Consider the following 22,978-nt stretch of genomic DNA (forward strand, 5'->3'; position numbering starts at 1 on the left):
CCCCCCCGCCCGGCGTCCCCAGCGCGGCGGCCCGACGCGAGTGCGCGTGCGCGGCAGTTGCCTTGGCGACCGGGGAAGCGTTGGGCTGCAACGACTAGGGCGCGAGCCGCTGGCGAAGAAGGAAAACGGGGAGTCTCTGGCTGGGCTAGGGCCGTAGCGACGTCCACCGCGGACCGGGGCTCCCCACAGCTGCAGGGCGTTCGGTGTCGCCGAAGTAAACATGCACCCTAAACCCTCGGAGCCTGCGGCAGGTGGGGCAGCAGAGCTGGATTGCACGCAGGAGTCCGGCTTGGAGGAGTCTGCGGGTGACCACGGGAGCGCAGGCCCAGGGGGCTGCAAGGAAGGTGCCGACTGCCCCCCACGGAGGGTGGTGGGCAAGGGGCCGACACGGCTGGGCGCTCCAGTCCCCTTCCCACACCACATACCCGATCTTCACAGCCAAATAACAACAACAATAGTAACGGTAGCAGCCAACGCTCTGCAGTAGGGGCTTCTCTCCCCATTTCGTACAGAGGAGGAAATACTTAAGATACTTAAGGGGTTATAAAACTTTCTCCAAACAGATAACCCTCGGCTAGTCAGTGACAGAATAGACTCGGCCGGGCGCGGTGGCTCACGCCTGTAATTCCAGTACTTTGGGAGGCCGAGGCTGGCGGATCATCAGGTCAGTCAGGAGTTCGAGACCAGCCTGGCCAACATTGTGAAACCCTGTCTCTACTAAAAATACAAAAAATGAGCTGGGCGTGGTGGCGGGCGCCTGTAGTCTCAGCTACTTGGGAGGCTGAGGCAGGAGAATCGCTTGAACCCAGGCGGCGGAGGTTGCAGTGAGCCAAGTGGGACGCTGAGGTTGCAGTGAACCAACATCACACCACTGCACTTCAGTTTGTGGGCAACAGAGCAAGACTCCGTCTCAAAAAAAAAAAAAGGAAGGAAGGAAGGAAGGCCGGCTTCAGCTTCTGCTCCCACTAGACTAGACTTGGTGCCCTAAGGGAAACCTTTCAGTGATTAGATTAGAAAGCCACTTGATTTGTGTTCCAGTTTCTGAACCCAGGCAACAAATAAACCAGCTGATTTGTGTTCCAGGCGACAAATGTATCTTAAGCATCAACTGTCCAGATGAACCTTGTATGAGGAGCCATAGGGAACTGGCATTGCTCAGTGGAAAGACACTGACCTTGGAGCCATTGACACTGGGTTCAGGTTGAGGCTTAGCAGTTGGTCAGTTTTATGGCCGTTGGCCCAGAGCTTAACCTCTCGGAGCCTTAGTCTCCTCATCTGTAAGCTGGGATAATTATACAGGAGTATATGGAGAGAATTGCAATTAAATGCTCCAGCATATAGTGGGCCATTATTAAATGGTAGCTCTTGTTATTAATTACATATTAATATTTATATATCGAGCGCTTATTCTTTATTTTTTCCGCAAACATTTATCTGTTGCTTCCTGTGGCTGGGCATTCTATGCAAAATTGATGAGTTTAAGAATCAGTCCCCCCACACACAGCCTTTAGTCTTGTTCAATAGACCACACAAACACAGAAAGCAGTAGACAACCGCTCTTAAAGTTAAGTGCACTTGAATTGGCCAATTTTGAATGACCTTTAAAAAAATTATTCATTTGAATGTGCTTATGTTATTTTTATCAAAGATATTCTCACTATTTTTGTTTCTTTTCATGTGATTTTCCTTTTGAAGATTTTTTTTAAGAGATAGAATCTCACTGTGTTACCCAGGCTAGATCTTCCTGCCTCAGCCTCCTGAGTAGCTGGGACTACAGGCATGCTCCACTACACCTGGCTTGAGAAATTTTTTAAAAGGCAAAAGAACAAAGAACATTAAAACAAATACCCATGTTTTGCCAGCAAGAACTGAAAATGATTAACATTTTATCATATTTACTTGAAGTCTTTTTTAATTAAAGAAATAAGTTCCCCCCAAACAAAAAATAAATAAAAATAAATAAGGCCGGGCACGGTGGCTCACGCCTGTAATCCCAACACTTTGGAAGGCCAAGGCAGGCGGATCACCTGAGGTCAGGAGTTTGAGACCAGCCTGGCCAACATGGTGAAACCCTGTCTCTACTAAAAATACAAAAAAAATTAGCTGAGCGTGGTGGTAGGCGTCTGTAATCCCAGCTACTTGGGAGGCTGAGGCATGAGAATTGCTTTAACCTGGCAGGCGGAGGCTGCAGTGAGCTGAGATCCCAGCACTGTACTCCAACCTGGGGGATAGACCAAGACTGTCTCCAAAAAAAAAAAAAAAAAGAAAGAAAACATTTCACATAAAGTTGGTGTTCCTTTTGTCCCCTGTCCCCCGCCTGATTTCTAATCCCATTCCTTTCCTCCCTTGTCCAGAATTTTATATGGATTCTTGCAAGCACTTCTCTATACATATATGCCCTGAAACAATGCGTAGCATTGGTTTGCATATTTTTACTTTATATACGGTATCCTGTGCTTATTGTGAAACTTGCTTTTTTCACTCCATATACGTTTCTGAGAATTATCCCTATGGATAGATGTAGTTCTAGTGCATTCTTCTCAAAGGTAGAAAAACAAGTCATTGTTTTTTGTAACCAGTCCCTATGGATGGACATTTACATTGTTAACAGTTTTTGGCTTTTACAAAAAATGCAGAAACAAATCTCTTTGTCCATGTTTTCTTGTGCACCTGTACAAAAGTTTTTATAGAGGACTACCTACAAGTGAAATTTACATAGTCTTTGCCAGTGCTTTAAAAATTGTTATACCTTTAGGCCGGGCATGGTGGCTCACGCTCGTAATCCCAGCACTTTGGGAGGCCAAGGTGGGTGGATCATGAAGTCAGGAGATTGAGACCATTCCGGCTAACACAGTGAAACCCCATCTCTACTAAAAATACAAAAAAAAAAAAAAATTAGCTGGGCATGGTGGTGAGCACCTGTAGTCCAAGCTATTCAGGAGGCTGAGGCAGGAGAATGGCGTGAACCCGGGAGGCGGAGCTTGCAGTGAGCTGAGATGGCACCACTGCACTCCAGCCTGGGCGACAGAGCGAGACTCGGTCTCAAAAAAAAAAAAAAAAAAAAAAAAAAACCAATTGTTATGCATTTAAAGATTACTAGTGTTTTTTTTTTTTTTTTTTTTGGAGAGACAGGGTCTCATTTTGTTGCCCAGGCTGGAGTGCAATGCTGTGAACACAGCTCACGTAGCCTCAACTTCCCAAGCTTGAGTGATCAACCTGCTTCAGCCCCACAAGTGGCTGGGACTACAGGCACGCACCACTACATCTGGCTAATTTTTGTATTTTTTGTAGAGATGAGGTTTGCCATGTTGCTCAGGCTGGTCTCAAATACCTGGGCTCAAACAATCCACCTGCCTCAACCTCCCAAACGGCTGGGATTACAGGCATGAGCCACCATACCCAGCCGCTAAAGGATACTGGTGTTCTATAGTAAAAGTGGATGGTCATTAACCAAGCTGAAGTTGGGGGATATTTTTTGGTATATATCTTGATCTCTACAGACCTGATCTCTTTTATTTTACAGAAATTAATGATCCTAAGGAAATATGTGTGGGTTCTTCTGCCACATCCTACCAAAGCCAGCAGAAACAGAGTGGTGATAATGGGTCAGGTGGTCACTGTGCACACCCAAGAGAAGACAGAGAAGATCGGGGCCCCAGGTATGTGGGCAGGCTGCCATGTAGTGCACATTTACGGAGTAAGGTGGATGATGTAATCTCTCCCTTGTACAATAAGGAAATAGAGGCTGGTAGAGGTTGAATTGCCTGCCTGGTGTCTGAGAATGGAGTGAAGATGGCACTGCCTCTGCTGCACAGCTGAGCGCATATTCTATTCACCTTTAATGCCAGACCTGCAGAGAGGAACAGCAGTAGTTCCTGATGACACCATTTAAAGTATTTTTTATTAGAACATACATTGCAATTTTTAGGCTGGGCACAGTGGCTCACGCCTGTAATCCCAGCACTTTGGGAGGCTGAGGCAGGCGAATCACGAGGTCAGGAGTTTGAGACTGGCTTGGACAATATGGTGACACCCCGTCTCTACTAAAAATACAAAATATTAGCTGGGCATAGTGGCGGGCGCCTGTAATCCCAGCTACTCGGGAGGCTGAGGCAGGAGGATCGCTTGAACCCGGGAGGTGAAGATTGCAGTGAGCCAAGATCGTACCACTGTACTCCAGCCTGGATGACAGAGTAAGACTCCATCTCAAATAAAAAAAAAAGAGCATACATTGCAATTTTTAAGAATGCTGAAAATAGGCCAAGCACAGTGGCTCATGCCTGTAATCCCAGTACTTTGGGTGGCCGAGGTAGGTGGATCACCTGAGGTCTGGAGTTCAAGACCAGCCTGACCAACATGGTGAAACCCCATCTCTACTAAAAATACAAAAATTAGCCGGGCATGGTGGTGCATGCCTGTAATCCCAGCTACTTGGGAGGCTGAGGCAGGAGAATCGCTTGAACCCAGGCGGTGGAGGTTGCAGTGAACTGAGATTGTGCCATTGCACTCCGGCCTGGGCGATAAAGTGAGACTCCGTCTCAAAAAAGAAAAAATGCTGAAAATAATACTGGATGAGGCCCTAAAATCTATATAAAAAAGAAGAAGAAAAAGAAAAGGAGAAAGAGAAAAAGAAGAACTTAAAATAGGTATCAGGCATATAGGATGTTACAGAATTTTGGGCAGGAATGGATGTGGTAAAGAACTGTGAGAATATATTTTACAGCTGACAATTTGCAGTAAGCTTATTCATATTTTACATTTTAACAGAATGACTAAAAGTTCCCTGCAAAAACTCTGCAAGCAGCACAAGCTTTATACTACCCCAGCATTGAATGATACGCTGTATTTACACTTTAAAGGTAAGGACCTAAGAGAGGAAGTGCTTCATGTCAGGTGGAAGGATTCTGTCTAGCGGTATAAAAAATTACTTGCAGGGATCATCTTTAGTTCTCAGAATGTATCTAAGCAGCAAATTTCAGAGTTTAGTGGAGATTTATGGAAAAGGAATAACTTTTATTTCAAGAAAAAGTCTTGCCTGACCAGAGTTTACAAAGGAGCCACTGGCTCTAGGAATACCAAGGAAACACATTATCTTTTATTGTTGTTTCCTAAGGAATTTCTTTTCTTTTTTCTTTTCTTTTTTTTTTTTTTCAGATGGTGTCTTGCTCTGTTGCCCAAGCTAAAGTGCAGTGGCACAATCTCTGCTCATTGCAGCCTCTGCCTCCAGGTTCAAGCAATTCTCCTACCTCAGCCTCCTGAGTAGCTGGGTTGCAGGTACCCGCCACCACACCTTGCTAATTTTTGTATTTTTAGTAGAGGCGGGGTTTCACCATGTTGCCCATTCTGGTCTCAAACTCCTGAGCTCAGGCAATCCACCTGCCTCAGCCTCCCAAAGTGCTGGGATTACAAGTGTGAGCCACTGTACCCAGCTAGGACTTTAATTTTTCATACCGGAAAGTTAGTTTGTAAGTACTTTGGGCTTGGGAAGTATATGTTGGGAAGGATTGCAGCTTGATGTTGGAAACAAATAATGAGGATCTTTGGGTGCCTCTTAGAATGGAGAGGCATGAGCAGGAGCCTGGGATGGAGTCCAGTATCACATATAAATGGAAGCTCAGGTTCACAGACAGGGCTTTTCCCAGCCTGAGGGCTCCCAGCCTGTGCTGATGGGGTGACCAACTTGCTCATCAGTCCTCTCATTGTTCATTTGTTTCTTCGGTAGCTGTTTGCCGAGAGTCTACCGTGTGCCCAGCACTGCTCAGCACTGAAAATGCACAGAGGGAACCAGCAAATGTGTCTTTGGTGTCCTGGGGGATGGGAGCAGCTATTATGAGGATGGTGCCCTGGCAGGGAGACGCCCAAAGGGATCCAGGAGCACAAATGCCTCAAGGGATCAGAACAACTCCTATGGGTCTCCTCACCTCCACTTTTGCCCACTCCAAAATTCCCCATCCAGCATCCAAGTGTAGCAGTGAGTAAGATGATATAGGAGGACAGACCCCCGGGGGACTGATACTTAAGAGGCGGGAAGGAAAAAGGAACCAGTAAGTTTGACTAAGTAGAGACAGTCAGAGAGGTAGAAGAGCTAGGAGAGAGAGGTGCCCATATTAGTTATCTATTGCTACATAATTAACTACCCCGAAACTTAGCAACTTCAACTCATGATCTCACCCAGTTTCTGAGGGCTGGGAACTCGGGAGTCATGAGCTGGGTGGTTCTGGCTCAGGGTCTCTCATGAGGCTATAGTCAGACTGTCAGCACAGCCTCACTCATTTGATGGCTTGAGTGGGGCTGGAGAATCCGCTTCCAGGCTCTAGGCCTCACCCTCATAGCTGTCAGCCAGAGGCCTTAATTTCTCACCACATGAGCCTCCCCATGGGAGCTGGCTTCCCTTAGAGCAAGTTACCCAAGAAAGGAAGCAAGGCCAAGACAAAAGTGGAAGTGACACTTCATCACTCCGTTGTATGCTGTTGGTGTCAGGATCCACTCCTGTCTTACTGCATTGCTAACATGAAGGCATCGATACTAGGAGGGTGATCCAGAGAGCCTGAGGAGAAAGCTGGGAAAGGGGTGCAGGGCCCATGGGCCAGATGCATTGGAATGGTCAAGGGCTAAGAGGACTGCCAATAGCATGTAGCAATTAGGATCTTAGGGAGACTTTAGCCAGGTGGTTGCAGTGATGGGGGGATCCAGTGGGTAGCAGCAAGTTGGAGATGGCTTGAACAGCAAAGAGGGAGGAGATGGGGTGAGAGCTAGAGCAAAGACCAGGGAGAAAAACTAGAGTGTCAGAAACCAAGGGGAAAATAATCCAGTTTCTTCAACAAAAAACTGCAATGGAAGAAAGAGAGAGACACACACACACTCTAGGTTAAAAGTGATGTAAGGCCAGGCGTGTGGCTCTTGCCTGTGATTCCAGCAATGTGGGAGGCCGAGGCAGGCAGATCAGGAGTTTGAGACCAATCTGGCCAACATGGTGAAACCCTGTCTCTGCTAAAAATACCAAAAAAAAAAAAAAAAAAAAAAAAAATTAGCCGGGTGTGGTGGTGCGTGCCTGTAATCCTAGTTACTTGGGAGGCTGAGGCAGGAGGTGGGCTGCAGTGAGCTAAGATTGTGCCACTGCATTCCAGCCTAGGCAACAGAGCAAGATTCTGTCCAAAAAAAAAAGGTTGGCTGGGCGCGGTGGCTCACACCTGTAACCCCAGCACTTTGGGAGGCCGAGGCAGGCAGATCACCTGAGGTAAGGAGTTCGAGACCAACCTGGCCAACATGGTGAAAACCCATCTCTACTAAAAATACAAAAATTAGCCAGGTATGATGGCAGGTGCCTGTAATCCCAGCTACTCAGGAGGCTGAGGCAGGAGAATTACTTGAATCTGGGAGGTGTAGGTGTAGGGTATAGTGAGCTAAAATTGTGCGATTGCACTCCAGCCCGGGTAACAAGAGCCAAACTCTATCTCAAAAAAAAAAAAAAAAAAGTGACTTAAGAGACATCCACTAATTACAAGGTTCGGACCTTATTTGTATGTTGATTCAGACAGTAAACAGTTTGGGAAAAAAAGATAACAAAGAAGTGTGACCAGTTACTGGCTATTTGATGACATTGAGAAACTGTTGTTTAGACGTCACAATGGTGTTGTGCCTATCTTAAAGACGTAAAGACAAAAAAAAAAAAAAGTTCCTATCTTTCATAGATACTGACTTCAGCATGAAGACCTTGGAGCAACATGACAAATATTTTCGCTACAAAAATTTTTGTGGAGAGAGTTTACAAGGAGGGAGAGCATCAGGAAGAATAGCTAATGGATGCTGGGCTTAGTACATAGGTAACGGGATGACCTGTGCAGCAAATTACCATGGCACACACTTACCTATGTCACAAACCAGCACATCTGGCACAGGAACCCATGAACTTAAAATAAAACTTGAAGAAATAAAATAATCAAATTTTTTGTGGAAAAAAGATAGGATTAAAAAAGTCTATCTATACAATACCTATGTTTAAGTGTATTCTATAACTATTTTAAATATTATGTATGCTCATAGCAAGCTTGGCAGGCGAGAGAGAAAAATGAAAACGATTATCTGTTGGCAGGAACATGGGTGCATTTTTGCTCACCACTGATATGAAAAATTTGTAATAAAAACTTTTTCAGGCAACAAAATAAAGAACTTTAAAAAGTGTTGGTAATAGTAGGTAAAGCGTGAATTACACATTGATGATGAGTACTACACATTGTGAATTACACATTGATGATTACTAAAGGAAATTAAACGTTTGTTTTCCTAACCCTAAATTTGGCTCATAAAACTGAGAAAGAGAACAAAAGAAGGCCTACAGTTTGCACCAGGGTTAGGCCTGGTGGGGACATTTTCAGGGCAGGCTTACCCCCACTGCACCCCCACCTCCATCCACTCCCTACCATGAAGGCAGCAGTAGGCTCCACCCTTTCAGGTGGGTGATTCCAGCAGAAAGACTATCCGTCTTTTCAGCAAGACCCCCTGGGCTGCATCAAAGTTGGTCTTGCTTGGCTAAGTGTGGCCACCCCCGAATGAGTCCCCATGACTCTGACCGGCTGCCCAGAGAGTCATCATGTGGTATTAGGAGAAGGAAGGTTCCTCCAAGAAAAGTTGGTACTGGAGGAAGGAGGTGTGGATGCCAGGTAGGCAGGTGTCTTAGTCTGTTTTGAGCGACTAAGATACAATAGCCTGGGTGGCTTGTAAACAACAAAAATGTGTTTCTCACAGTTCTGGAGGCTGGGAAGTCCAAGGTGAAAGGACTGGCGGGTATGGTGGCTGGTGAGAGCCTGCTTTTTTATTCTCAGACAGCACTTTCTTGCTGTATCCTCATGGAGTGAAGATGGCCAAGGAGTTCTCTGGGGCCTCGTTTATGAGGCCACTAATCCCATTCCTGAGGGTTCTTCTCTCATGACCTTATCACCTCCCAAAAGTCCCACCTCCTAATACGATCACATTAGGGGTTAGGATTTCAATGTATGAATTTTGAAGGGACACAGACATTCAGTCCCTAATAGTAGGCAAAAACAAGGGTGACCATGACCCCTCTGCCCTGTGAGTGGGAGCTGAATTCCCATGTGCTTCCTTCTTGTTAGGTTTTGATCGCATTGAGAACCTGGAAGAGTACACAGGGCTGCGCTGTCTCTGGCTGCAGAGCAATGGAATACAGAAAATCGAAAACCTGGAGGCGCAAACCGAGTTGCGTTGCCTCTTCTTGCAAGTGAACTTGCTCCATAAGATCGAGAACCTGGAAGCTCTGCAGAAACTGGATGCTCTTAACCTCAGCAACAATTACATCAAGACCATTGAAAACCTCTGTAAGAGTACCCAGCAAGCAGTGTGCCTATTTGCCATATGTCCATCACTTTCCCCTGAGGGAGCTTCTAAGATTTTATATTATGGGCAAGAAGTGTTTTTGGTTTTGTTTTGCTTTGCTTCTTTTTGAGACAGGGTCTTGCTGTGTCACCCAGGCTGAAATGCGGAGGTGCAGTTACAGCTCACTGCAGCCTTGACCTCCTGGTCTCAAGCGATCCTCCCACGTCAGCCTCCCAGGTAGCTGAGACCATAGACGCATGCCACCAGACCTGGCAAGTTTTTCTACTTTTTATAGATATGGGGTCTCACTGTGTTGCCCAGGCTGATCTCAAACCTCCTGGGCTCAAAAGATTCTCCTGCCTTAGCCTCCCAAAGTGCTGGCATTACAGGTATGAACCACTGCACCTGGCCCAAGAAGCATTTTTATGCCTTTGTTTTTGACTTCTGCTGACCTTACCTTCCAGCCTGCCTCCCAGTCCTGAACACACTGCAGATGGCCCACAATCACCTGGAGACCGTGGAGGACATTCAGCATCTACGAGAGTGTTTGACGCTTTGTGTCCTTGACCTTTCACACAACAAGCTGAGTGACCCTGAGATCCTGAGCATTCTGGAAAGCATGCCCGATTTGGTAAAAACAAAAAAACAATGAAAAAGCACCACAGGAAACTACTTCTATTATTTTCATCAAATATCAAGTCCTTTTGTCTTTTTTCTCCTTCCTGGCTTCCTTCCTTCCCTTTTTCACACTTTTTTCCTCTTTGTGTTTTTAGCTGGAATATCTGAAATGCCAGATGTCATATTATTTTACCCTCAAATAGTTCAGTGTGTACCTCTGACAGATAAGGACTTTTTTTTGTTTGTTTGTTTGTTTGTTTTTTTTTTGAGACGGAGTCTCACTGTTGTCACTCAGGCTGGAGTGCTATGGCACAAACTCGGCCTACTGCAACCTCTGCCTATGGGTTCAAGCAAATCTCCTGCCTCAGCCTCCCAAGTAGCTGGGATTTCAGGTGCACGCCACCACACCCAGCTAATTTTTGTATCCTTAGTAGATTCAGGGTTTCATCATGTTGTCCAGGCTGGTCTTGAACTCCTGACCCTAAGTGATCCACCCGCCTCAACCTCCCAAAGTGCTAGGATTACAAGCATGAGTCATCACGCTCAGCCACCACTCAATTGATTTTTCAAGGAAACCAGGTCCTCTGTCTGGTGTTATCCACATTCTGAATTTAGCTGATTGCATCCTTGTGGTGCCACTTAACATGTTCTGCTGGCCCTGGTATTTCCTGTAAAATGATATCAGAGTCAGAGACTGGATGGTATTCGGGCTGAGTATTTCACCTTGAGGTGTGCCGGGTTCTTCCACTGCCGGTTCCTCACATCAGGGAGCATGTGATGCCTGCTTGCTTTTCCTTTTGTCATTTTTTTTTTTTTTTTTTTTGAGATGGAGTCTCGCTCTGTTGCCCAGGCTAGAGTGCAGTGGCCGGATCTCGGCTCACTGCAAGCTCCGCCTCCCGGGTTTACGCCATTCTCCTGCCTCAGCCTCCCGAGTAGCTGGGACTACAGGCGCCCGCCACCTCGCCCGGCTAGTTTTTTGTATTTTTTAGTAGAGACGGGGTTTCGCCGTGTTAGCCAGGATGGTCTCGATCTCCTGACCTCGTGATCCGCCCGTCTCGGCCTCCCAAAGTGCTGGGATTACAGGCTTGAGCCACTGCGCCCGGCCTCCTTTTGTCATTTTAAGATTCACTAGTGGGTTCAGATGTTGTCAGCCTTGTCCAGCCATTATCAAGTTTCCCATCAGTCCTTCTCCCAGTTATTTCAGCAGTCACTGATGAAAGTTGCCTAGATGAATTATTTAATGAGGAGTCACACAATGACAACTTTCCAGTTCTCTCACTCTCTCAGCATTTGTTAGCTAGAATGCTTCAGCTAGAATGCTTCAACTAGAATGCTTCTACAAAGAGCTTTCACTCACCAACTAGCGGTTCATGCAGTTCATGCAGAAAAGGCCAGGATCAATGTTTGGCCCTTTTATTTATCAATTTTCTTTTTATTTCCTTTCTTTTTTTTTTTTTTTTTTTTTTTTTTTTTGACAGGGTCTTGCTCTGTCACCCAGGCTGGAGTGCAGTGGTATAATCATGGCTCACTGCAGCCTCGACCTCCCGGGCTCAAGCAATTCTCCCACCTTAGCCTCCAAGTAGCTGGGAGCACAGGTGCACACCACCACATCCGGCTAATTTTTATATTTTTTGTAGAGATGGGGTTTTGCCATATTGCTCAGGCTGGTTATTTATCAATTTTCAGTAAAATGAATTGAGACCCTAGCAACCTTTCATGGCGACAATGAAGCCTTTCTTTTTTTAGTATCATTATGAATGCATGCATTTATATATACAGTATTTGACAAGATTTAACTCTTGCAGTCACTTTAATTTTTCATGTTCAAATTTTCCCATCCAGGTGAGGTATGGTGGCTCACACCTGTATCCCAGCACTTTGGGAGGCCAAGGTGGGCAGATCACTTGAGGCCAGGAGTTTGAGACCAGCCTGGTCAACATGGTGAAACCCTATCCCTAATAATAATACAAAAATTAGCTGGGTATGTTGGTGCACGTCTGTGATCTCAGCTACTTGGGAGGCTGAGGCATAAGAATTGCTTGAACCCGGGAGGCGTTGCAGTGAGCTGAGATCTCACCACTGCACTCCAGACAGAATGAGACACTGTCTAAAAAAAAAAAATTCTCATCCTTTGGCTTGCTTCCCAAGTCCTTTTAAGTCCTCTCTAGTACCTTTGACAGCTTCCTTGCTTCTTAGTGTCTATGTGTTAACGTGTACTAGGAAAAAAATACTAAAACTAGCACACAAAACCCTTGAGTTTATTGTATACCGCTTAGTGCATTGATAAACATGGAGAAAAGCGAGTCAACTGAAAGCAAATCATAGTTCAGGAACAATCTGTAGCATGTACCATCAAAAGACTAGTTTAGAACTGCAGTGCATGGTGAGAATAGAAAGCTCTATTATATTACAATCCTCCCATTTGTTCGTTTTTGTTTTGGCTGGGGTTGCCATAAGTACCGGGTGGCTTAACCAATAGAAATATACTTTTTCGTGGCTGTGTGTGGTGCCTCATGCCTGTAATCCCAGCACTTTGGGAGGCCGAGGCAGGCAGATCACAAGGTCAGGAGATCGAGACCATCCTGGCTAACATGATGAAACCCTGGCTCTACTAAAAATACAAAAAAGTAGCCAGGCATTGCAGTGGGCACCTGTAGTCCCAGCTACTTGGGAGGCTGAGGCAGGAGAATGGCGTGAATCTGGGAGGTGGAGCTTGCAGTGAGCCGAGATCGCGCCACTGCACTCCAGCCTGGGCAACACAACTAGACTCCATCTCAAAAAAAAAAAAAAAGAAATTTATTTTCTCATAATGCTGGAGACTGAACGTCAAGAGCAAGGTGTGGGCAGGGCTGGGTTCTCCAGAGTCCTCTCCTTGGCTGGTAGAGGGCCGTCTTCTCTCTGGGTCCTCACACGGTCGCTCCCTGTGTGCTGTGTCCTACTCTCTTCTTCTAAGGACACCAGTAAGATTGGATTAGGGCCTATCCTAATGGGCTCATTTCAACTTCATCATGGCTTTAAAAGTCTTATCTCCAAATACAGTCACATTCTAAGGTGCTGAGGGACTTTAACATGTGAATTTTGATTAGGACACAATTCAGCCCAGAAGGAAAGCAGGTTGCTTTATATTAATAGTTATTTTGTGACTGCATTTAAATCCTCCCCACACCGTGTACCCCTTTATTGCTGTCTGGGTGTATTGCTCCCACCGCCCCACCCTGTGCAGGGTAAGTCACTTGAAAATAGAGCAAGAATGGTAAAGACAGCATGAGAATGAAGTTTGGGAAATGCTAAACTAACTCGTTTACGATATCTTCAACAAAGAAACACTTTAGATATGAAAAATATTCCATCGGTTTAGGCAGATAGATTTTGAAATGGTTCACCCTCATGTTGCCTTAAGCGTTCAACTTCTTTTTTTTTTTTTTTTTTTTTGAGATGGAGTTTTGCTTTGTCACCCAGGCTGGAGTGCAGTGGCATAATCTCAGCTTACTACAGCCTCCGCCTCCTGGGTTCAAGTGGTTCTTCTGCCTCAGGCCCCTGAGTAGCTGGGATTACAGGTGCTTGCCACCACGCCCCTCTAATTTTTGTATTTTTAGTAGAGATGGGGTTTAACCATGTTGGCTAGGCTGGTCTCGAACCCCTGACCTCAAGTGATTCACCCACTTCAGCCTCCCAAAGTGCTGGGATTACAGGAGTGAGCCACCAAGCCCAGCCCCTCTAAGCATTCAACCTCTTTGAGTTTCTTTTTCTTTTTTTTTTGAGACGGAGTCTCGCTGTGTCTTCCAGACTGGAATGCAGTGGCGTGATCTCGGCTCACTGCAAGCTCCACCTCCCGGGTTCACACCATTCTCCTGCCTCAGCCTCCCGAGTAGCTGGGACTACAGGCGCCCGTCACCACGCCTGACTAATTTTTTGTATTTTTAGTAGAGACGGGGTTTCACCATGTTAGCCAGGATGGTCTCAATCTCCTGACCTCGTGATCCACCCGCCTCGGCCTCCCAAAGTGCTGGGATTACGGGCATAAGCCACCACGCCCGGCCAACTTCTTTGAGTTTCTTAAGGCAGTAGAGGAGGTGACAGTATTTAAAAATGGGGGAGGATGGCAGGTGGGATTGCTGAACCCCTTCCTCCTCCCTGGTCCTAACTGACAGCAGGGAGAGCTGTAAGCTGAGGGAGAAGGGCCCTCCATCCTGTGGCACTCAGCAGAAGTAAGCGGGCACTCTCCATCCTTTCCCTTAGTCACTGCTGCTTCTCTGTCTAGCAGCTGTGTGCGTTTTCTTAAAATGGATCCTGGCTGGGAAGAAAAGAAAACAATCAATTAGGCAGAGATTCATTTCAGTAAAAGAGGTTGGGTAGCAAAACTAATATAATCAACTGCTCTCAGAAAAAGCCTCAGAAAATGTTTTCCAGTATTGTTCTGGAGGGACAATGAGATCTAAGATCTGAAGTTCAAGTGGAGGAAAGGGCTGCTGAATGATCTAGACAGCTCTGATAGCGTGAGAGCAATGGAAACCTTCTGATTTCTCCCATCAAGTCACCAGGATGTGATATCGGCACTTCTCTAGATTTTGTTCATTTATTCTTAGTGCACAGCACATATCAAATAATTCAGTCGCATCCTTCAGTAATCATTTTGGTTCTGCTTGTCTTCTTGCAGCGTGTACTGAATTTGATGGGAAACCCGGTTATCAGACACATTCCTAATTATAGAAAGACAGTCACTGTACGACTAAAGCACTTAACATACCTGGATGATAGACCAGTGTTTCCAAAGGACAGGTAAGAAGAGAAAAGCCTTCTGATCACATTTTAATATTTAATAGTTGACCATGCTTAATATTAAACTTTTTAAATTTCTGATTCTTGAGCAATTTCACATATCAAAAACGTTCTTTGGAAATAGGCTTGATGGCGACCTAATTGACTATAATGGGAATTTAAGCACTTATTCATAGATTTTTATATTCCTTTGATAAGTATCTTTGTATTGGTGGTTTACCTCTTTGCTGATGAGTTCCTTGGAATGGAATATTGGGAGTAGCATCACTGCATTGAAGAATGCGGTTTCAGACTTTGTAAAAACTCTTACAAATATTTTCTAGTTGTTTTCTAGAGAGTTTGTACCAGTTTGCAACCTCACAGAACATAACCATGAAAAGAAATCTTTGCCAAGTTAGTTAATGGGTGAAGATAGTACCCTGTAGTTTTAAGTTGCCATTTTTGGATAACTGATGAAGTTGGGCATTTTTTTTCATTGTTACTGGACACTTATATTTCCTTCTTTATGAATATTCTGTCCATGACTTTTTCCAAGTTTCTTTCTGAAGTGATTTTCTTACCGATTTGTAAGAGCTTCTTTAATATTAGGAACATTGCACCCTGGACTGCCATGTTTATCGTCACTGCTTTTATCTGTGTTTTTAACTTACTTTTAAATTTAGATCAATTTAGTAATTCTAATTAGAATAAAATATCAGCCATATAGGCTACTTGATGAGAAGTACAATCTGAATTTTGCATTATATAACATTTAAGATCAATGTAGCTTGTAATATGTTTTTAAACTCACAAATTTAAATCAAACTAATAAATATTTCCAATAGAGCTTCCGCTTTAGCCAGGTAAGAAAATAAGACCTGCTTCTGGGAGGTTCAACAGAAATTGACCCAGCTCCCTGGGCCCCAGGTCTGGGGGTGGTGAGGACGGGGAGAGCAGCCAGTGTGCAGGGGCCTGACTCCCAAGCCAGCTCTGCAGCCACGTGCTACATTATGACCTTGGGGGAGCTCCCTAACCTCCCTGGGCGCACGTTCCACATCTGCAGAGTGGGGATGAGAATATTGTTGCCACAGGGTCCTTGTGAGTGCCTATGAGCAACATGCAGGACTCTGAGCAGGTACTGGGCTCCTAGGAGTGAACCAGTGGGAGCAGCTGCCACTGAAGAGGCTACCCCCACCCCGGGGGCCATGCTGAGGAAAGTAACGTGGATGTGAGCAATAGGAGCCACCGTCCTTTACAGCATAGCCCAAGACTCCAGCTCAGGAGTCAGATTAACCTGGCTTGAATCTTTTTTTAGAGACAGGATTGTACTCTGTCACCTGGGCAGGAGTGCAGTGGCGCCATCACTGCAGCCTCAAACTCCTGGGTTCACACAAGCCTCCCAAGTAACTGAGATTACAAGTGTGCATCACCAAACCCAGTTAATTTTTAAGTTTTTTGTAGAGATGGGGGTCTCACTATGTTGCCAAGGCTGGTCTCAAATTTCTGGCCTCAGGTGATCCTCCTGCCTTGGCCTCCCAAAGCTCTGAGGCTCCCAAAGCCTCACAGGCATGAGCCGCCATACCCCTGGCGTTGAATCTTAATCCAACCACTGACTAATTGTTTGACACTGGGTACTTGCTGTCATCTAGGATGCAGCAGGCATCTGCTCACCTGTCATTAACGCACTCTCCATAACGCATGTAAATAGTGCCTTCTCCACTTGATGTCTCTTCAGCCTGATTTAATTTCCTCTCAGGACACATCAGCCTCTAACATACGCTCATTTCTTTGTTTAGGATCTGTCTTCCCCAACTAAAAGGGCTCCTCTAACAGAGATGAGCTCTTACACTCACTGCTGGGTCCCCAGCCTCTAGAACGGTGCCTGGCACATAGCAGGCAACAGATAGGCCTTTGCTGGCTGTCTGCTCTGAGATCAAAGGGTCTGAGGTTTTCTCACGGAGTGGTAAATGGACTGGAACATGGTTTATTTTCCTTAGCATTTTCTGTCTCAGTGACTCGTGGTCTTTCTCTGCTATAGTATACTTTGCAACACCCTGTCCGACTATTTCCAAACACCTGTACCTTTGATTTTACAGCAGGGATCTGCTGCTTCTCTCTGAAGGTAAGCCTCCTGTTTTTAAACCACCAGACTTTATTTTTCAAATAACAACTTTGTTGAGGTATTATTCACATACCATACAGTTTATGTATTTAAAGTGTACAATGTGGCTGGACGCAGTTGCTCACGGCTGTAATCCCAGCACTTTGGGAGGCTGAGGTGGGTAGATCACTTGAGGTCAGGAGACTCCCTCTCAAAAAAAAAAATAAAATAAATAAAATAAAAATAAAAATAAAAAACAAAGTGTACAATGCAATGGCTTTGAGTATATTCACAGAGTTATGCAACCATCACCACAATCAATTTTAGAACATTCTCATCACCCTAAAATGGAAACACTGGGCCAGGCATGGTGGCTCACGCCTATAATCCCAGCGCTTTGGGAGACCGAGGCAGGCGGATCATGAGGTCAGCAGATCGAGACCATCCTGGCTAACATGGTGAAACCCTGTCTCTACTAAAAAATAGAAAAAATTAGCCGGACATGGTGGTGGGTGCCTGTAGTCCCACCTAGTCAGGAGGCTGAGGCAGGAGAATGGCATGAACCTGGGAGGTGGAGCTTGCAGCGAGCCGAGATCACACCACTGCACTCCAGCCTGCGCAACAGAGCGAGACTCCATCTCAAAAAAAAAAAAAAAAAAAAAAAAAGAAAAGGAAACACTGGCTGGGCATGGTGGCTCACACCTGTAATCCCAGCACTTTGGGAGGCCAGAGTGGGCAAATCATGAGGTCAAGAGACCAAGACCAGCCTGGCCAACATGGTGAAACCCTATCTCTACTAAAAGTACAAAAATTAACTGGGCGTGGTGGTAGGCGCCTGTAGTCCCACCTACTCGGGAGGCTGAGGCAAGAGAATCGCTTGAATCCGGGAGGTGGAGGTTGCAGTGAGCCAAGATTGAGCCACCGCACTCCAACCTGGGTAACAGTGCGAGACTGTCCCAAAAAACAAACAAAAAAACAAAAAAACACCATCCCCATTAGCAGCCCACCCCCTATTTCTCGCTCCCTGAAGGCCCTGGCAGCTACTTCTCTCCTTTTCCTCTCTGTTGATTTGCCTGTTCTGGACATTTCATATAAATGGAGTCACCCACCATGCGGCCTTTTTTTTCTTTCACTCAACGTCGTGTTGTCAGGGTTCGTCTGCGATGTGGCGTGCTCCATCCAGTACTTCACTCCTTTTTATTGACACATGATACTGCATTTTGATACACTACATTGTATTTGTCCATCAGCTTTTGGAAATTAGGGTTCTTTTCTCTTTTTGGCTATTGTCAATAATGAAGTTTTTGTGTGGACGGCTGTTGTCTTCTTCTGGGTACGTATCTAGGAGTGGAATTTCTGGGTCATACAGGGACTTTATGTTTAATTTTTGAGGAGACACCACATTGTTTTCCAAAGCAGCCGCACCATTTTACATCCCCATCAGCAGTGTAGGAGGGTTCCAGTTTTCCCGTATCCTCACCAATACTTCTGATTGCCTGTCTTTTTCTCTCTTTTTGTTTTTTTAAGATGGAGTCTCACCCTGTCACCCAGGCTGGAGTGCAGCAGTGAGATCTCAGCTCACTGCAACCTCCGCCTCCCAGGTTCAAGCGATTCTCCTGCCTCAGCCTCCCTAGCAGCTGGGATTAGAGGCATCAGCCACCATGCCCAGCTAATTTTTCTATTTTTATTAGAGACAGGGTTTCACCATGTTGGTCAGGATGGTCTCAATCTCTTGACCTCGTGATCCACCTGCCTCGGCCTCCCAAAGTGCTGGGATTAAAGGGGTGAGCCACCGCACCCGGCCCTGTCTTTTTATTTCTAGTCCCCTGGATGGTATGAAGTGGTGTGTCACTGTGGTTTCCATTTGCTTTTCCCTGGTAGATAATGAGGTCGAGCATCTTTCATGTACTTATCGGCAGTTTTTATGTCTTCTTTGGAGAAATGCCTGTTCAGTTTCTTTGCTGATTTTTAAAAAATTAATAGACTTCTAACAGACTTTTTTTTTTTTTTTTTTTTTTTTTTTTTTTGGGACAGCGTTTTGCTCTGTTGCCCAGGCTGGAGTGCAGTGCTACAATCATGATTCCCTGCAGCCTCCACCTCCTGGGCTCAAGTAACCCTCTCACCTCTCAGCCTCCTGAGTAGCTGGGACTGCAGGTGTGCACCACCACGCCTGGCTAGTTTTTGTGCTTTTTGTAGAGATGGGGTCTCGCCATGTTGCCCAGCCTGGTCCGGAACTCCTGGGCTCAAGTCATCTGCCCACCTTGGCCTCCTAAAGTGCTGAGATTATAGGCATGAGTCACTGCACCTGGCCTAGACTTTATTTTCAGAGCAGTTTTAGATTTACAGAAAAATTGAGCAGAAAGTAAAGAGAGTTCCCATATACCACCCACCCTCACAGTTTCTCCTATTTGTAACGTGTTACATTCGCGTGGGACATTTGTGACAAGCGATCAACCAATGCTGGTACCTTATTATTGACTGAAGTCCATCATTTCTTTAGGGCTCATGCTTGGTGTTGCACATTGTATGGATTTGGACAAAGGTATCATGTCATGTATCCCCCATCACAGTATCTCACAGAATAGTTTTACTGCCCTAAAACCCTCTGTGCTCTGCTTATTCATCCCTCCCACCTCCTCAGCCCCAACTCCTGGCAACACTGATCTTTTTGCCGTCTCCGTGATTTTGCCTTATCTAGAAAGTCACATAGCTGGAATCATACAGCATATAGCCTTTATGGACTGGCTTCTTTCACTTAGCAATGAAGTTAGGCTTTTTCCATGAATTTGTGTGGCTTGACAGCTCATCTCTTTTCACTGCTGAGTGATATTCCTCCATCTGGGTGTGCCAGAGTTTGTTTATCCATTCACCTACTAAAGGATATGTTGGTCGCTTCTAATTTCTGCCAATTAGAATAAAACTGCTGTAAACATCCATGTGCAGGTTTGCGTGTGGACATAAGTCTTCAATTCATTTGGGCAAATAATTAGAAGCACAATTGCTGGATCATATGGTGAGAGTATTTTTAGTCCTGTAAGAATCCGCCACACCATTTTCCAAAGTGGCTGTACCATTTTGCATTCCCCCTAGGAACAAGTGAGAGTTCCCAGCACTCCACATCCTCATTAGCACAGCATTGCCGGTGTTTTGGATTTTAGCCATCTTATAGCCACATCATGTTATCTTATTGTTCTAATTTGCATTTCCCCAGGACACGTGATGTGGAGCATCTTTTCACAGGCTTATTTGCCATCTGTGTATCTTTTTTGGTGAGGTATCTTGATCGTTTGCCCGGTTTTTTATTGGGTTGTTTCCTTATCTTTGAATTTTAAAAGTTATTTGTATGTTTTGGATCCAAGCCTTTTTTTTTTTTTTTTTTTTTGCAAATATTTTCTCCCAGTCTGTAGCCTGTCTTCTCATTTTTTAAAACTTTGCTTATTTTTTTGGGGGGGAGGGTAGAATCTTACTCTGTCACTCAGGCTGGAGTGCAGTGGTGTGATCTCAGCTCACTGCAACCTCTGCCTCGTGGGTTCAAGCGATTCTCCTCCTTCAGCCTCCCGAGTAGCTGGGACTACAGGTGCGTGCCACGACGCCCAGCTAATTTTCGGATTTTTAGTAGAGACGGGGTTTCTCCATGTTGGCCAGGCTGGTCTTGAACTCCTGACTTCAGGTGATCCACCCACCTCCTCTTCCCAAAGTGCTGGGATTACAGGTGTGAGCTACCATGCACAGCCTAAACTTTGGTCATTTTGAAATTGTGTCATCTTTCTATTAATGAGTTGTGAGGCTTATTTATATTTTCCAGGTACAAGACCCTTATCAAATATATGATTTGCAAATATCTTCTCACATTCTTTGAGTTGTCTTTTTACTTTTTTTCGGTAGACACAGGGTCTCGCTATGTTGCCCAGGCTGATCTCAAACTCCTGGGCTCAAGTGATCATCCCACTTTGGCCTCCAAAGTGCTAGGATTACAGGCGTGAGCCACTGTGTCCTGCTGGCTTTTTTTTTTTTTTTAAATAATACTTTATTTATGGTATTCTTTGCATGACAAACATTTTTAATTTTGATGGAATCCGATTTCACTATTTTTTCTCTTGTCACTTGTGCTTTTGGTGTCATATCTAAGAAGGCTTGCAGACTGTTCCACCTTAAATAATAAAATTCACACGTGTAACTTTCATCCTTGCAGTCACATGTCTGATGCTCACTTTGCTTTGATTTTGAAGAAAATGAGCAAGTTGATCAGAGAGTGTATGTTTGGAGTTCACCTCCCCTATTTATGTTTCTTTGTTTTTTTAAACAGAGCTTGTGCGGAGGCCTGGGCTAGGGGAGGGTACGCAGCTGAAAAGGAGGAGAGACAGCAGTGGGAGAGCAGGGAGCGGAAGAAGATCACAGACAGCATTGAAGCCTTGGCCATGATCAAGCGGCGGGCGGAGGAGAGGAAAAGACAGAGAGAGAGTCAAGAGAGAGGTATGCGCTGGGTCGAAGACAATAGCCCCAGAGTTCCTTTGAGATTAGGCGAGTCTAAGCTGTCAAACTTACTCTTTAATCTTGGGGATTTTTTTTTTTTTTTTTTAAGACAGAGTCTTGCTCTGTCGCCCAGGTTGGAGTGCAGCAGCGTAATCTTGACTCACTGCAACTTCTGTCTCCCGGGTTCAAGCAATTCTTGTGCCTCAGCCTCCCCAGAGCTGGTATTACAGGCACGTACCACCATGCCTGGCTAATTTTTGTATTTTCAGTAGAGAAGGGATTTCGCCATGTTGTCCAGGCTTGTCTCGAACTCTTGACTTCAAGTCATCTGCCAACCTTGGCTTACCAAAATGCTGGGATTACAAGCATGAGCCACTGTGCCCAGCCTTGGATTTTCTTTTTTCTTTCTTTCTTTTTTTTTCTTTTGGTGGGGACAAGATCTCACTCAGTTGCCCAGGCTAGAGTGCAGTGGCACAATCTTGGCTCACTGCAACCTCCACCTCAAGTGATCCTCTCACCTCAGCTTCCTAAGTGGCTGGGACTACAGGTGTGCACCACCATGCTTAGCTAATTAAATTTTTTTTTTCCATAGAGGTGGGGTCTCACTATGTTGCCCAGGCTGGTCTCAAACTCCTGGGCTCAAGTGCTCCACCCACCTTGGCCTCCCAAAGTGCTGGGATTATAGGCGTGAGCTGCTGCACCTGGCCAGGGATTTTTTTTTAAACCATTTCCTCAACCTGCAGATCCATCTGCAGTTGGCCTCACCCACCTGCCAGCACCAGTGAGAACCTGGAACGGTGATGAGCTGTTTCCAACCACTTTTACTGATTGAAACACAGATTTTCAAAATAAATGACCTATTAGTTTTCTGCGGCTGCTGAAAGTAGGAAAACTCAAATAGGTTGTTTTCTTCTACCACACTCTCAACACCCGGCAGACTTGTGCTCACCAAATGTGCAGGGTGTCCCCACGCCCACCGGTTCTCTGACACCAGCCGGGTGTCCTACAATTCATTTCCATCCTGATACTAACCCCACAGGTGATGGACAATGGTCCTGTGAGCTTACTCTCCACTTCTGATGCAACTGCGAGTCCCAGGGTGTCGCCTGTACTTCTAACAGAATGGCCATAAAATTAGGGTTCCCATGACACTCCCTTTGGGTTTGATACTTTGCTCTGATGGCTCACAGAACTCCAGAGAACATTTATATTTTCTGGGTTATTATATTAATAAAGGATACGATAAGGGATGCAGATGAACAGTGGGATGAAGCGGAGCTTAGGGAAGGGCCTGTGTGAAGGGGCGGAGCTTCATGCCCTCTCTGGCCACACCCCACTCCAGATACCTCCAGTGTTCAGCAACTCGGAAGCTCTCTGAACCCCACAGTTCAGGGGGTTTTCCGGAAGCTTCAACACGTGGGCATGATGGATGATTAACTCCATTTCCAGCCCCTCCGCCCTCTCTGAAGGACAAGGGTGGGGCTGAAAGCTCCAAGCCTCTCATCACGACTTGGTCTCTCTGGTCTGGAAGCCACCCCGCCCCCAAGGGCCCCTTCAGACAAAAGATCTCCCTGTCACCCTGGACGAAGGTCTTAGGAGCTCTGTGCCAGGACCTGGGCTCGAAGATAAAATATTAGAACAAAACAGCCTTCTAGCACCCCTATCTACCGGGGTTTTAGGAGCTCTGTTTCAGAGATA

The 22,978-nt window shown here is 45.6% G+C and overlaps 1 protein-coding gene across 1 annotated transcript in view; it reads left to right on the plus strand.

The window, feature by feature from the left end:
- Positions 1-11: 11 nt before the first annotated feature.
- DNAAF1 (dynein axonemal assembly factor 1) overlaps positions 12-22,978 on the plus strand; it is a 33,207-nt gene continuing 10,240 nt past the window's right edge. Inside the window, 7 exon segments of the mRNA XM_077986997.1 lie at positions 12-344; positions 3,524-3,659; positions 4,768-4,859; positions 9,111-9,332; positions 9,795-9,961; positions 14,606-14,727; positions 21,114-21,280. Of these exon segments, the coding sequence (XP_077843123.1) occupies positions 221-344; positions 3,524-3,659; positions 4,768-4,859; positions 9,111-9,332; positions 9,795-9,961; positions 14,606-14,727; positions 21,114-21,280 (1,030 nt within the window). The 5' untranslated portion in view covers positions 12-220.

Source organism: Macaca mulatta, chromosome 20 (assembly GCF_049350105.2).
Source record: "Macaca mulatta isolate MMU2019108-1 chromosome 20, T2T-MMU8v2.0, whole genome shotgun sequence".
In the NCBI taxonomy this organism is placed as follows: Eukaryota; Metazoa; Chordata; class Mammalia; order Primates; family Cercopithecidae; genus Macaca; species Macaca mulatta.